The sequence below is a fragment of the Mus caroli genome, unplaced genomic scaffold, assembly GCF_978045245.1.
Source record: "Mus caroli unplaced genomic scaffold, Mus_caroli_1 scaffold_7, whole genome shotgun sequence".
NCBI classification, from domain to species: Eukaryota; Metazoa; Chordata; class Mammalia; order Rodentia; family Muridae; genus Mus; species Mus caroli.
In genome coordinates this window covers 56,719,795-56,735,471 of record NW_028227262.1, presented here as the reverse complement: position 1 = coordinate 56,735,471, position 15,677 = coordinate 56,719,795, and the positions used below count along the sequence as shown (strand labels likewise).

Below are 15,677 nucleotides of genomic sequence, written 5' to 3'. Positions count from 1 at the left end.
TGGTGAGAAACTCATCTCTGCTCAGCAGCATCTGGGCCCTAACCCAGAAGATTCAAAGGGCAGCAGTAACTTGATGGCTGGGGACTATAGTCTCCTGTAGGTGTCTTCTCGTACATGTATGATGGCAGATGGTAGCTACTGTCGGGCCTCATCTGGGCCTATGGCCAACAAACTTACCTATGCGCTCTCCTCGTGGTATCTAAGTAGGCAAGTCTGGACTTCCTCCCAGCCAGTGGCTGAGTGCCAAGAGTGATTGTCCCAAGAGAAAGCCCAGAGGAAATGCGTGCCATTTTTATGACCAAGGCTTGGAAGTCACGTAGCGCCACTTCCGCCATACTCCACTAGTGGAGACAGTTACAGAGGTCCACCCAAGTTCAAGGGCAAGGGATATAATCTGTACCCTTAGTGGGAGGATTATCAAGCGCACATTGCATAAATATCCTGTAGGAGATACTGTTGTGGTCATTTTTGGAAAACATAATTCACCATAGACGCCTTTTCAAAAATGATTTTGTGTCTCTTAGGAACTGTGTTTGATTTCTAGTAACAAAACTTCAAATATGGCAGCTTAAGTCGCTTAGAGGTTATCCTCATGTGGAGGTTCTTCCACGGCTCGGAAGCTGCTTGCACTTCACAGGTTCCTCATGAACATGGAACCCTAACCTCATACCCATATCACATCCAACCCCCACATCATATATCTCTCAGGCAGAAAGAAAGGAAAGGAGAAAAACAAGTTTCAGACTCCCAGCAGGCGCTGGTTCTCTTGAAGATGCCTAGGACATCGCTGGACAGTTTCCTCCTGTTGCCTGTCAGTGTCTCTGGTAGCCAGAGCAAATAGAAGTTGGTGGCCAAAGCTAAGTACAACTCGCTGGCCCTACTTCTTTGTGTCCATGATGGAGCTCACCTGGGAAGGGGACAGTAGATACTCCAGAAAAGCCCTCCCTGTTCCCAGTCAGCAAGGGGGGTGGGGGTCTCCTGCTTTACACAGATAGAATCTGTGCATAGCTGAGAAGAGCTTCCCTCAGGGCAGTGCTTTGGCAGCTTCCGTTTCCTTTAGCATTTGGCAGCAGTCAGTGTTGGCAGCAGAAGCAGGTGGACACCCCTCCTCACACACACACCCCAATGCTACTCTCCTGCCTCAAGTCAGATCTCTAATGTAGACTTAGGAAGTGGAAGTGGGTTGTTGTCTCTTAAAGAAAATAGAAGGCTTCAGACTGAAGAGATTGACCCAGTGGTTAAGAGCACCTGTTGCTCTTGCAGAGGAACTTGGGGTTCAGTTCTCAGCACCCACATTGGGGTTCACGACTATCTGTGATTCTAGTTCCTGGGGATCCTATGCTCTCTCCTGGCCTTTCTGGCAGTGCATGCACATGCTATGCAGACTACAAGCTGCATTTTTTTTTTAAAAAGGAAGGAGGGAAGGAGGGAAGGAAGGGTGGGTTCATAAAAAGGCAGATGAGATGAAGCTGTGCCTCAGGAGAGTTAGAGGCTCACAGTCACAGGCAGCCATCACAAGGCCCTGAGGTGAGCATTCGGAGAGATAGCCATCACCTATGGTGTAATTAGGGACCTGGAGGAAGAGAGGCAGGTCCCTCAGTTCTTCTGTCCCCAGAATATAGGAGAGTTTCACATCATACCAGGGCAGCATCAGCAGAGAGGAAGAGCCTTCAATCTCATAGGACAAGGGAGTTTTGACTCTTGTGGGTTTGAGGTGAGTGTGTTGGGAGATAAGTGAGATAAGTTCCACAACCCAGCCTGTGCACGAGAACCCAATGAGGCACTGATAAATGTAGCTGTAATGCAAGGCTGACTTGGATCTGAGCAGTGGGAAGGGACAGACTTTACATGCAGATGCTGTAGGCAGGGAGATAACTCAACTCTGTGAGAACTGCAAGCTCACAGTTGCTCTCTGTTCTTGGCCCTCAGAGAGAGACTGCAGCCACTGTAGCCTGAGTTTGGGGACAGGGAGCAGGACATAGCTGATCTGTAATCAGACACTGAGGAATTCTCAGCCCTATGGCAGCAGCTTTGGTTATACCTCCCGGGTCCTGGAATTCCCCAGCTCTTGTCAGTGGCTGGTGTGATAACTGCTGGCCCAGTGTATCTAAGACCCTTCACCGTTAAGGTCATCGATACTGCTGCTACCATCACTATGGTTGGTCACTCCCGCTGCCCCTTCAAACGGCTGCTCTGCTGAAACTCTCACAGGTGATGTGAGCTCCAGGCTCTGCCACCAATTCTGTCTTCATCTCTTCTGCTCCCCTTGAAGCCCAAAGCCAAGGGTACTCTCAGACCGCCATCGTTTCTAGGGCTCAGCCTCATGGCTCACTCTTCTGTGGCTGTGGGTGCTACCGCTGGCTGGGCACCGCCTCTCTCTGCCTTATGGGTGGGGCATCATAGGAGGGCATTTCTAGTGGCTCTCCAGTGACCTGGGCAGTCCGTTTCTATAGACAGAGAGGTGTTAGCATCAACCACAGCAGACCTTCATGTAATTGGATCACTGTGCTTACACAAGTCACACCAGTCTGCAGTCTGTAAACCCTGGGAAGGCTCTCACTCTCTGGCGTAAGGGAAATGGTTCAGGGTCTGATAGTATTCATGAGACTGGTGATTGGGAACGTCCTTGGTAAATGTCTTTTTTTTTTAAGATTTATTTATTATATTTATGTGAATACACTGTAGCTGTTTTTAGACACACCAGAAGAGGGCATCAGATCCTATTATAGATGGTTGTGAGGCACCATGTGGTTGCTGGGACTTGAACTCAGGACCTTTGGAAGAGCAGTCAGTGCTCTTAAACCACTGAGCCATCTCTCCAGCCCCCTTAGTAAACTTTAAGACACAGCTTAAGGCTGTTATGGCTGTGACTGCATGAACAGGAGCTCAACTTGGGTAGCCACAATCATCTTGTGGCTTCCTCATGGGGGTCTCTGGGCTGCTTGGTGCTTGGCAGACTGGCAATTTGGTTGACAGTTCTCTGCTCATGATAGCCAGGACATCCACTGAGCACACCGCCTACCAGGGAGTCAAGTAGTCCATCTCATTTGTTTACGGGAAGATAAACATCAATAGGACTTAAAATATGAACTTGTTGCAAGCATTGTTTTAGCTATGTTTAGTGTGCTTTCAACAATGCTCACCTCCTGCCCAGCACCCCAAGGACACGTGAACTCCCCTTACCTGTCTCATTCCCAGGGTGGAAGCTTAATAGACGGCTTCTGAGCCACAGGCTCTCCACAGCTACCTCCTTTCTCCCACTTTGCTCCAAAGCTACAGTGATGGGCAGAAGAGCTTCCAAGAGCAGGTGGCCAGACCTTCCTCTCCTGTACTGTCCCACGCTTCTTATTGTCCCTGGTACCTTGCTGGCTGGGCAGTTCCTCACCCCAGGCATTTGTTGGCCCGTTCCAGTAGGTTTTCAGAATTCTTCCTAGCATGAGCCCTCCTTCACAGCACAGCACTCTTTGGCTTCTTCACGTTTGTGGTTCTCCAGACTCCTGCTGCTGCTGGTTTCCTGGTTCTGTGGTGGGAAGATGCATTTCTTTGGTTTTCTTAGATGGATCAGGACTTCTGTTATAGCCTAGCATAAGGCCACCATGGGCTGGGGACTGCACCATTTGTCATTTGTGTTTTGGCTCAGGTGTGACCTCTGTTCCCATCTCTCTTTGGGGGCTGTGTTGCTTGAGCCCTCTGAGGTTGGTGCATTTTTTTAGTGGACCTCTCTGGCTGGGCATCTGTCCCATGCTCTCCCTCATAGAGTGGGTGTCCTCTTTGGAAGCAATGCCTATAAGGACAGCCATGAACACAGGGCAGGACACTTCTGAAGTATCCAGCTCAGCTTTCCAGGCATAGGGGAAGGAGTCTCAGAGGAAGGTGTATCTAGTAGCCAGGGAAGGAAGGCTCGCCACTGCAGTGATCAGAATGTGCACAGGCCCTATAGCCAGCTGGGGTGAGCATGTTGGGACTTGAGAGATGTTCCCAGCCAGGTGGAGGATGTTATGAGAGGGGAAACTGAGAAAGCTGAAACCGGCAGGAAAAGGAAAAGTAGAGAGCCTTCATGCCATATGTAGCTTCATCCCAAGGGAGTGCCTGGGAAGCTGTTGGTGACTCCAGGAAGAAATGCTGTGGCATGCTGGAAAGGCCGCCGACTGTGTGCCCTTAGTGACTAGCTATGTGGTGAGAGGCTGGGCTGATCCCAGGGAGTTAGGGGTATGGGGCTCTGCAGCGGCCATGCAAGCAAACATTCTATGAAGTTAGGGACTCCAGAAGACCCAAGCACGGTGGAGACCGGACATGGCTGGGGAAGGGGACGTGGTCTCTCCAGGGAAGTCATGGGTAAGTCAGCGCTTGGGTACCCTGGGCAGGATGTAAGTTTTGGCCGAGGCCATGAGGAGATAATGTGATTCAGGTTTTGTGGGTCTCCAATGGAGAACACTGTCCCCTCTCCCAGATGGTGTGAACTATAGTGAAGTATCTGTAATCTCCTGGACAGGGCTGACCCCCTTGGGTGACCCTCTCAGGGTGCTCAAGGCAAACTCGGGGTCTGCAGGACTCTGATGTCAGGATGGTTATGAGTTTATGTATCAGAATTGTCTGGCATTGTCTTCCCACCCCCACGCCCCATCTGTGCTCCTTCCCCTCCATAGGCCAAGTCAGTATCCAAGGTGACAGGTATGACAGGGTTGGTGACTGCTATGTGCCAACCCTTCACATGTTGTCTCAATTGGCTGCACATTATATATCCATAAGAGATAGCAGAGTAACAGGCCTAGCTATTGCGTCTCAGAAGTGAGTGACTTTCCCTGGGTTGCATAGCTGGGGTGAAGTAGTGCTACGGTTTTCTAACTACAGAGCCATGGGAAGGAAAGTGGTGTTCCTCTAACCTGGAGGAATGATGTCAGGGAAAACTTTCTGAGGAGATGGGTCTTGGCCAGCAGAAAGCAGGGACAAACCTGAGGGAGCAACTCCCGAGGGAGGGTGGTGGAGACATTGAACCATCTAGGAAGTCTCTTCATGTCATATGTCAGCTCTCAAAGGGACTCAGAGCCCTGGTGACTCAGGTGGGCAGGCATAGGGAAGAAAGTTTAGGAAGGATGCCCTAGTGGGGCTGAGTGGCAGTGGAAATTCTGGGGACCAAAGGTTAACCCAGACAACCTCCTTTTACCACTATGGCTCTCTCCTGCTTATCTTGCCTCCCTGCCTGTGGTTACTGTTAGGACATTTTTGTTATTTTTATTGTGGTCATTTTGAGACAGGCTCTCAATGTGTTGCCCAAACTGTCCTTGAACTCATGATCCCCTACCTCAGCCTCCTAATGTGTGCTTCACTGTACCCTGCTAGGAAATACGTTTTAATTGAGCAGGTAAAACCTTCCTTCTAGCTGGGGAGTGGGTGGTGGCGCACGCCTGTAATCCTAGCACTTGGGAGGTAGAGGCAGGTGGGTTTCTGAGTTCGAGGCCAGCCTGGTCTACAGAGTGAGTTCCAGGACAGGTAGGACTACACAGAGAAAACGTGTCTTGAAAAACAAAAACAAAAACAAAAACACCTCCTTCTGTCTTTTGAGTCTTGCTGTCTCTTCTAGGCATCCTGAGATCACTGGCATCTTGGAAGTTTTAGGGGGACACATTTTAGCTCAACAAAGAACCATGATTGCTCTCTCCATGGTTAGCAAGGGATGAAGCGGGAGCCACGGGGAGACTCATGGAGAAGGCCCGGGCCTGAGCAGGTGCTATTGCCTCCTGTGTGTTCATGCCGCCCTTCCTCCATGACCCTGAATGGTGAGGCAGTAGGTGACCCTTGGAGGGTTTAGGAAACAGTTAAAAAAAAAAAAAAAAAAAAAAAAGAAAGAAAGAAAGTACGGTATTCCAATTTGGCCCCCATCACTGAGGAGAGTCTGAAAATTGTTTGCTTTTAAAAATATTCTTGTATCTTGCCTATATTAAGTGAATTAATTTTAATAATAAGGCTCATGTATGTGTGCAAGAAGACAGACAGACACAACTTCCATCATTCCAAAAAATGTCTGTCCCTGCCAATGACAGAGGTCCCCAGGGTATATGCATTAGTGCTCCTAGACATCTAGTTTGTATTTTTTTAAAAAGATTTATTTATTTTATGTATGTGAGTACACTGTAGCTGTCTTCAGACATATCAGAAGAGGGCATCGGATCCCATTACAGATGGTTGTGAGCCACCACATGGTTGCTGGGAATTGAACTCAGGGCCTCTGGGAGAACAGTCAGTGCTCTTAACCACTGAGCCATCTCTCCAGCCTTAGTTTGTATTTTCTATAAATGTACCTGTTCTGGGCATTTAATTTAAATGGAATCTTAAGCTATAGTCTTTGTGGTTGGTTTCTTCCCCCTTGCATATGCTGTCCGAGTTCCTCCCTCTTTGCACATGTTGGTATTTCATCCATTTAAAGCTGAGTCGTAGTCCTTGGTGAATGTGCCCCAGTCTGTACCTTTACCAGAGAATGGGCGTTTGGGTTCTTACTTGTGTGTAATGGTAAGCTGCAGGGAGCATATGTGTCTACAGTTCTCTTGGGCTCGCTCCTGGGTCTCACAGTGACTCTGTAACCTTTTGAGGGACCACATGGTTTTTCCTAGAGTCTATTTCCATTCACCCTGCATTTAAAAGGACAATAGACTGAAGAAATAATTCCATCACCCATGTCTTCAAGTCCTGCTTCATGAGTCAGCGAGTCTGTTGGAGTTACTTAAAGGAATATGACTGACTCAGGATCTGCTGCATCACTGAAAATTCCCACCCAAGAGTGGGCAATGACTCTTAGAAGCTGCTTTACCAGAGTCTCCTGTGTAGCTTGCAGATAGCTTTACCACTGAAGAGTCTCTGCTCCCTGTCCATCATTTACAGCTTTCATGTGCCTTATATAGCCTGGGCTCTGTTTTCTTGAGAGTCCTGAGTCTTTGTTTCTTGATTTTTTTTGGCTTGTTTGTTTTGTTTTGTTTTGTTTTGTTTGAGACAGGGTTTCTCTATGTAGCCCTGGCTGTCCTGGAACTCACTCTGTAGACCAGGCTGGCCTTGAACTCAGAAATTCGCCTGTCTCTGCCTCCCAAGTGCTGACAGTAAAGGCATGCACCACCACGCCTGGCTGTTTCTTGAGTTTTAAGAGCTGTATGAGGCTCCTACAGAAGGGAGTTGCTCAGTGCAGGGGATGCAGGTACACACCCTCATCCCATAGACCTCCACAGTCTCTACTCCTTGTAATGCCAGTTACTGTGAGCCTGTGGCAGCTGGCCTGGCAGGTGTGGGCTTGGTTTTGCATGTTTCCCTAAGGACACGAGGTACAGAGCATCTTTCCTTGAGCTCCTTGACCATCTGTACATGATTCTTTGGAGACTTGTCTTTTAAAGATAAATAAGTCTATTATCAAACAGGATTTACAAACATTTTCTCTCATTCTTTAGGTCTTCTTTACTCCCTTTTCAAACTCTGCCCATCTGTCCATCCATCCATCCATCCATCCATCCATCCATCCATCCATCCATCTGTATTAGATGGAACCCAGTATCTTAAGTGTGCTAAACAAGTGCTCTACCACTGAGCTATGTCCCAATCCTCATCTTTACCCTCTTGATACTGGTTAGAGTGTATAAAAAGAGCAGTCTAAGAGAGCCATGAGAAGCAAGCCACTAAGCAGCACCCCTCCATGGCCTCTGCCTCAGTTCCTGCCTCCAGGTTCCTACCCTAACTTTTCCAGATGATGGACTGTAAGCTGTAAATTGAAAGAACCCCTTTTCTCCCCAGGTTGCGTCTGGTCATGGTTTCCTTACAATAATAGAAAACAAACTCCAACAGGTGGCAAAGCGTGGTCTTCAAATCATGCATAGCAAGGGATAGCAGCCACTAATGCTAAAGTAATGTTTTAATTATGTTCTGTGAGACAAACTGTGAGTTTCCTCTGCCCTCCCCTCCCCCATCCTTATGGTGCTGTGAGTTAATGCCTGTGTCTAAGGGGGAAGTGACGAAGGACATGTCAGGCTCCTGCGAGTTCACTTCTTGCACTTTGGGGTCACAGGCACCTGCTGTGGGTTTTCTCTTTCTTTCTTTCTTTCTTTCTTTCTTTCTTTCTTTCTTTCTTTCTTTCTTTCTTTCTTTCTTTCTTTCTTTGTGTGTGTATATGTGTGTTGGGGGGGAGGGGCGCTTCTCATGTAGCCTAAACTGGCCTCAAACTCTATGTAGCCCAAGATAACCTTGAACTTCTGTTCTACCATAATCTTCTATTTTTAAATTTTTAAATTATACTTTCGTGTGTGTTTATATGTGTCTGAGTGTTATGAGTATGTATGTGTGTATACACACTCGTGTCACTGAACACATGTGGAGATCAGAGGACAGCTTAATGGGAGTCAGTTTTCTTCTTCCAATCTGTGGGTCTCAGGGATTGAACTTGCCATGCTTGGCAGCAGGTGTCTTAACCCACTAAGCCATCCCGTTGGTCCTGCTCTGGCTTCTTATGGTTCTTTTTTGAGGAACTAGAAGCAAGGACTTTGCATTTCCTTAGAGAAGGAATTGATGACTAACTCCCTGTCTTGTAAAAGAAAGGCATCAGCATGGCACTGCTCTGTGTGAACAACAAAAAAAAGACAGCCCTGCACCAAGCGGGTACAAGCTGGCCTTCCTGGTCCACAGGTGACAGTGTGGAGCCAATGACACTGGCCTCAGCTCTTGCAGCTGCACAGGTCAGGGATCTGGAGCCTCAAGGGTCCTCCATGCGTAACAGGCCTCTGGGGTTGCAGGATTTCCATGGAGCCGTCCTGAGGGCCTTGGAGAACGTAGAGCAAGAGGGCAGAGAGCCACTGGCCCAGGAGGAGCTGCGGCAGGGCCTGCGGGAGCTCCCAGCTATCTGTGACCTTCACCAGGGCATCCTGGAGAGCCTGGAGCAGAGGCTGGGGGATTGGTGAGCAGCCTGGGGTCCCACACCCCACTTATGCCACCTAGGGGTGGGGGGAACAGACGAAAACCTCTACAAATACAAAACGCTGACTCCAGGGGACAAACAGGGAGCCCAGCGACAGGTGGTAAGTTGTGTGTGCCCCAAGCAAAACAGCCTTTAGAACCCCGCCTCTCACCCTTCACTCATCCCAGGGCTGACTTCTCACTGCCTGTCCTCTCCCTAACAGTGGGGAGGGCCAGCCGCAGGTGGCCGACATCTTCCTGGCCCAGGAACAGGAGTTCGAGCATCATGCCGCACACATCCTGCAATTTGACAGGTACCTGGGGCTGCTCGCTGAGAGCTGCCTGCTCTCACCCCGGCTAGCCACCACTGTCCGGGAGTTTGAGGTGAGTCCCAGGTCTTTAGAGACCCTGCTATAAAGATGTCCTGGGGCCCAAGCAGGGGGACATGGAGAGACTTAAAAGAAGTAAATGAGACATACAGGAGGAATGAGCTAGGCAGTAGGTGGGGAGACCCAGCGGGAGCTAGAATGCCCACCCGACAGGAGGGGAACCCAGAACAGAATGACCCCTGCTGGACAGTGGGTGTGCTAGGCCACAAGAGAGTCCTGCAACTAGTTCTCCCATCGCTATCAACCAAGCAGGGAGATAACCCAGCCAGAGGATAACCAAGGAAATAGTTAGCCCAAACTGGAAGCCTAGCTTCTGAGATTTGCAAAGAGAACCTTGCCTCTGTTACTAATGACAGGCACAATAGGGCCTCAGAGAAGTGACTTATTGAGCCTGACTATGAACCTGGAGGGATGATCCGGAAGGGCTCCCTGGTGGAAGACGACCTGGGTCTGACAATGTGGAAGATGAAGGGGGCCTGTGGGCGGTGGGGTCTCTGACGGCATCTCTCCTCCCCTCTCCAAGCAGCAGAGTTCACAAGGGGGTGGCCAGAGCATGAAGCATCGTATGCTGCGTGTGGTCCAGCGCCTCTTCCAGTACCAAGTGCTGCTCACTGGTGAGCCATCTGGGTCACAGGCGGACTGAGGTGGGGTAACGTGGGAACAAGAACTTCCCTTCATGTATGTAAAGCGGGTGTAGGGAAAATGGCACTACTCAGATACCCAGGGCCCCACAGATTCAACCTTGCTTCAGTGGCTCCCCCTGTCCTCAAACCTAGAAACCGAGTGACCCTCTCACTGCATTTCCTAAATCAGCTGACATTTTACAGAAGCTGCCTTCCTAGGTGAGAATAGTGGACGTTCCTCCTCAGGCCCGTGGCACCCCTGCGGCTTTGCTGCATACTACCTCTCGAGACGTGTCCTTCCCAGCTCTGTGACAAGCTCTCCAGCCTCCCTCTCGCCTTCTGTCCCTTCTCCACTCTGGCTGCCTCTTCTCTTTACCCTATCAGTGAATATAACTGTCTTCGTCACTATTCTACTGCTGTGAAGGGACACCATTGCCAAGACAGCTCTTATAAGAGAAAGATTTAATTAGAGACTGGTTTACAGTTTGCAGAGGTTTAGTCCATTATCATCATGGCAGGACGTGTGGAGGACATGGTGCTGAAGTATCTCAGAGCTGGTCGCTGATCTGCAGGCAGGCAGGCAGGCAGGCAGGCAGGCAGGCAGGCAGGCAGGCAGGCACTTGGCTTGGCATGGACTTTTGAGCCATTAAAGATCACCTCCAATAACTCACTTCCTCTAACAAGGCCACACCTCAGGATCCTTCTAATCCATCTCAAATAGTGCCACTCCCTGCTGACCAGGCATCCAAACATACAATCCTATGGTGAGGGGTTGTGGAGGGCGTTCTCATTCAAACCACCACAGTGACCTCCCAGGGCCCATCCTCAGGTCCTCAGTCTCTGCCTCATAGATCCCCCCACACCTCTGTGCTGAGCCCCACTCACTGCATACAGCTTCCCACATAGAATCAGTCCCTATCCTGTTTCTAAGACTCCCATTGGTGTCCTTCTGACCCCCCGTGGGGCAGGGTACATGCAGTTTCACGGGTCACAAGGAAATTGTGCTGGGGTTGAGGTCTACAGAATCTGCTCATTCAATTGATGAAGTAGCCACTGGGCCCTGCCTGTGTCCCAGCCCTCTGCTGGATGCTGGCAGTGGCAGCAAATGACAGTTCAAATGGAGAGATACAACACTATGACAAGGCATGGGCTTAGCATATGCCAGGCCCTGAGTCCATCTCCAGCACCAATGATTTTATATCTAAATATGCAAATATACTAAAATACATGAATATATAATATCTGTGTTGAAAATGCTACCAAAAAAACAAGTTACAGGGTTAGGGAAGGGGGCTGATGTGTTAGATACGGCCGAGAAGACCTCTCCAAGGAGGTGACATGGAACAAAGATCTGAGCAAAGATATGGTACAAAGCTCTAGAAAACATGATGAGGTCCAGGGGTAGGAACAAGCTTGGGATGTTCAAGGGGCAGCAAGACTGCCTGTATGGCCAAACCTTAAGGAGCAAGGCAGAGGGTTACTAGCAGTGTTAGGACCACATCAGGGGTCCTATAATATAGACATGGAGCAGCCTAGCTGAGTATATTCTGCATATGACACCTCTAAGTTATCCCCTAGAGACTCCTCCAGTCTCTTGAAGTGATCTCTACCATCCTTAGCTGGGGGGTGCAGCGGGGGGGGGGGAGTGGGGACTCTGACAAGCAGAGGAAGAGAAGGTCATGGAGTTGGGTAGTCCAGGAAGGATGCTTTGCTTAAAATATTCACTGCTCCCTTAACTGTGCCATGTTCCCTTCTGGGTTGGTGCCTCAGCCCCTACCAGGGTGGACCCACTGTGATATAGTCACACTGTAATATAACGCTGTGTAGCTTGTCATATCCTGTAACCAGGAAACAGTAGACAGCAAGAACTTTCTTGTGCCTGCACCCCAGAGGTATAGCCATAGCAAGCACACAGCAGATCATGAATAGATAGGAGCTGAATGAGTTAGTGACTGGTAGTGGTGGCCAGGATGCTAAGAGGGTCCTGGTCTTAGGGTGGGCTAATGTGTTGAAAAAGTGGATGCTCCAGTCTGGTGGAGGTCACTGTGGAGGGCAGGAGACTGCCTCACTGGTAGAACTGACAGTTGTTTCTCCCTCTCCCTCCAGATTATTTAAATAACCTGTGCCCGGACTCAGCCGAGTACGACAACACTCAGAGTAAGTCTGGGGAGACCCTGGAGAGAGGTCCACGCTTCTTGTGTCTCCTGTTCACCAACACTCAAATCTACACCAGTGTAGACCTAGAGCAACCCAACTGTGTGTATCCTGCATATGACACCTCTGGGGTATCTGCCAGAGATTCCTCAAGTCTCTTGAGATGACCTCTACCATCCTTAGCTGTGGGAGGCTGGGGGTCTGACCAGCCGAGGAAGAGAAGGTCACACAGTTGGGTGATCTAAGGATGCTTTGTTTAAGATGTTCACCACTCCCTTAAGCACACCATGTTCCCTTCTGGGCTGGTGCCTCAGCCCCTACCAGGTTGGACCTAGTGTAGCATAGTCAGCAGCCATGGAAACAAGGGCAGTCCTGGACGAGTTGGGGTTAGGTTCACGACCTGTTGCTATAGTGGGAAAATCTGGTGTCGTCTCATCTTCGTAGCCCACCACACAGGAGACAGAGGAGACACACAGAGAAAAGGTGGCCTAGTCCTTATAAAGCTGCTATTTGTCCTTTCCTCTCCAGGTGCTCTGACTCTCATCTCCAAAGTGACAGACCGTGCCAACGAAAGCATGGAACAGGGGGTAAGTCCCACCATTGGCTTCTTCTCCAGGGTGGAGTCTAAGGCCTGATTCACTCTTCTCATCTGACTTGTGATACCCCATTGTCTGTCTCCTGGGGCCCTGCAAAGAGCCTTGGGTTCTGGCCTTACACTCATTGTATGAGCCTGAGGTTGAGTCCTAACTTAATGGGAGAATTTGGCAATCCATTAGTCATGTCTGTAACTGGTATAAAAGAGGGTGATGGTGGTATGTACGCCAAGGCATTGCTCAGCAGATGTACTGTGGCAGGTACACAGAGAACCCACAGGGAATAGGAAATGAAGTCTGGAGACACTGCCTATATAAGTCAGGCCTTGAGCTCAGCAGAGCAGTGACCATGATATAAATAACCATGGATAATGGTTAACGGAGAGGAGGGGCTGAGGGTTCAAAGGATGGAGTGTCCCAAAGTTAGGAGGAGGTAGGATCACTTGTGATGAGAGCACACACTGTGGAGGGTCTGCATACTTGTACATGTAGATGAGAAGACAAGGAAGAAAAGGCCTGGGAGGAGGCTGGGGGTAGGAGATCTAGGGTATATCAGCTGTGTTTTGTCACTTAGTGTGACTAGTAGGACTAGATCTGGGAACAGGCTAGAGCTGGCTACAGTGGGAAGCTGAAGGGACGGTTTGAATACACAGGTTAGTTGCCGGGGCTGCTACCGGGGGGTTCAAACTATCACAGTCATCCGGTCCTCTTACCTCCCTGTGAGAGGTTTGAACTTCACTCTTTGTCACTTTGGCATCCTATGCATACAGTGAGGCTTCCTCTGTGCAGCTGAGATGCTTAGAGGCCAGGACCCTGTCTCTAGCATCTGGTGGTGTTCTCTACATCCTGCTTCAGGAAGTCCTGTCTCTGTTGGCATGAACATGTCTTCCCTCCTCAGGGAGAGGTGAGGTCCAATACGGGGATGGGGCAGCCATACCTAGCTCTCTCAAGGTGAGGCACATGCTGTGGTGAAAGACACAGGCAAGCTGCTTTGGGTGAGACACCCCTGTGCTTGCTTGTCTTAACTGTACCTTAGTCCCCAGTGAGCCACACTCTACCTGCCCATTCCCAATTCCTTGGTCTCCGGTAGCAATCTCTGCACTCACCTCCCGTGAGACCAGCTTCCACTACAGTCGGCTCTGGAGATCAGGAGGTGGTTGTCTCTCTGTGCCCGGCTTATTTCACTTAACATAGTGATCTCCAGTTCCCTTTCTTGTTTAAATGGAGGGATTTTGTTCTTTCTCAAGTTGAATCATACTCAGTTGTGTGAACGGATGGGATTTTCTTGTCTACTTCTCTGTAGACAGCATTTATGCTTCTGTTTCTATGCTGTTGAGAGTAATGCTGTAGCAATCATGGGAACAAGTGTGGATATCTATGTGAGATGCCTGCTCTGATAAAATTGCTGGATCATACAGTAGTTTTAGTGGTTTGCAGAGAGGGAGACTGCATACTTATTGCTTGGTGTAGCTTGCTGGGGTCCCAGCAGGGGTCTCTGTTCTCCACACTCTTTCCCCTCTTCTTCAATTCTTTCTTCTGAGGGAGGTGGTGTCTCATTTGTCTGGTTTGTCTTCCCCAGTGATGAGTGACTGACGTTGAACACTTTATTGCGTACACCTGTCAGCCATGTGTATGTTGTCTTTGTAGAAATGTCCATCCACAACTGCAGCCAGTTGTTATTGCTGCTGCTGCTGTGTTTTGTTCTGAGGCAGAAATCTGCCTGCCTCTGCCTCTCAGGTGCTAGGATTAAAGGCGTGTACCACCTCTCCTAGCCCTTAGCCTACCGTCTAACTGTACAGTTGTCACACAACCTGTCTCCAGAACGTCTTTATCTTCCCAGACTGAAACTCTGTTCTCCTTAAACACCACTCCCACCCATCCCCTGGTGCCCACCATGCTACTTTCTGAACATATTTTATTTTTTAGAACAAATTTTAGATTATAGAAATATTTAAGAAGATAGTGCCAAGAGTTCCCACAGGTTCTTCTGTTTCCCCGTTTTTAATGTTTTCTATGAACGTGGAGCCCTGGTTGTGTTAAGAGCCAGTGTGGAAACAGCATTATTACTCATAGTTTGCATAGGCCCAATGCCCTGTTCCAGGATCCATCCCTTTTGGTTGTTACATCTTTGAAGGGTCCACGTACAGCCAGTTTCTCAGATGTTCCCTGACTTTGATGACCGTAAAGGTCTTGAGGGAGCATGGTCAGGTATATTGCAGGTACCCAGTGTTGGAATCTGATGTTTTCCTCTTTATGAGACCAGGTTTGTGGGTACATGGGAAGGAGATCACAAAGGCAGGATTCCATCTTGTCATGGCGTGTCGTGACCCTGGTCACCTGACTGAGTTTATGTGTTCCTTTCCCACTGTCTCTGATTTAAAAAAAAAAAAGTCACTATGCACAGCCCGCACGTAAGCAGTACAGAGAAACCTGTTCCCTCTTCTTTTAAGTTGACAACATCCTAAGTGTTCTGGAGTCACTTGTAGAAGATGTCTTTCCCACCTCAATGATGGGTGCAGCCCACCCTCAAACATAAACAGTCTAGTCATTTATGTTGGTACCAATTCACAGATATTTATTTTAGCCCACGTTGTTTTATATATTTCTCAAATAGAGAAGGGTCAATTTCTAAACCCACAATATTGGGAATGGAAGAATTCCTTCTGCAAGAATGGTTCTGGAGTGCTCTCCCAGCTGTCTGTGCTCCCCCTTGTAGGGTTTAGTCAGCCTCTTGTTAGTTCCTTTATTCTTCTGTCACTTGTTCTTCACCTCCTTAACAAGAATGTTAGGACTTTCCAGGCTCATTGGTCTTACTTCTGTCCCTGTCTTAGGATAAACTATCTCTCCAAGGTCCCTGAATGAGAGAGAGCTCAGAGGTGAAGCCCAGAAACCAAGCTCTACGTCCAAGGCATACTGTGCTCTCATTTCTGTTGGGAGCTCCTGGCTGACAGAGTGAAGAAAGGGGTGTGTATGTGTCTACTGACCTATGTGTAGAC

At 49.0% G+C, this 15,677-nt stretch overlaps 1 protein-coding gene across 1 annotated transcript in view; it reads left to right on the top strand.

Moving 5' to 3' along the window:
• The window catches only part of Fgd5 (FYVE, RhoGEF and PH domain containing 5), a 97,668-nt gene that overhangs the window by 62,918 nt on the left and 19,073 nt on the right, over nt 1-15,677 (top strand). The window contains exons 6-10 of the mRNA XM_085840282.1: nt 8,763-8,923; nt 9,147-9,306; nt 9,838-9,925; nt 12,041-12,091; nt 12,617-12,675. Coding sequence (XP_085696408.1) covers nt 8,763-8,923; nt 9,147-9,306; nt 9,838-9,925; nt 12,041-12,091; nt 12,617-12,675 — 519 coding nt within the window. The remainder of the gene's footprint in view (nt 1-8,762; nt 8,924-9,146; nt 9,307-9,837; nt 9,926-12,040; nt 12,092-12,616; nt 12,676-15,677) is intronic.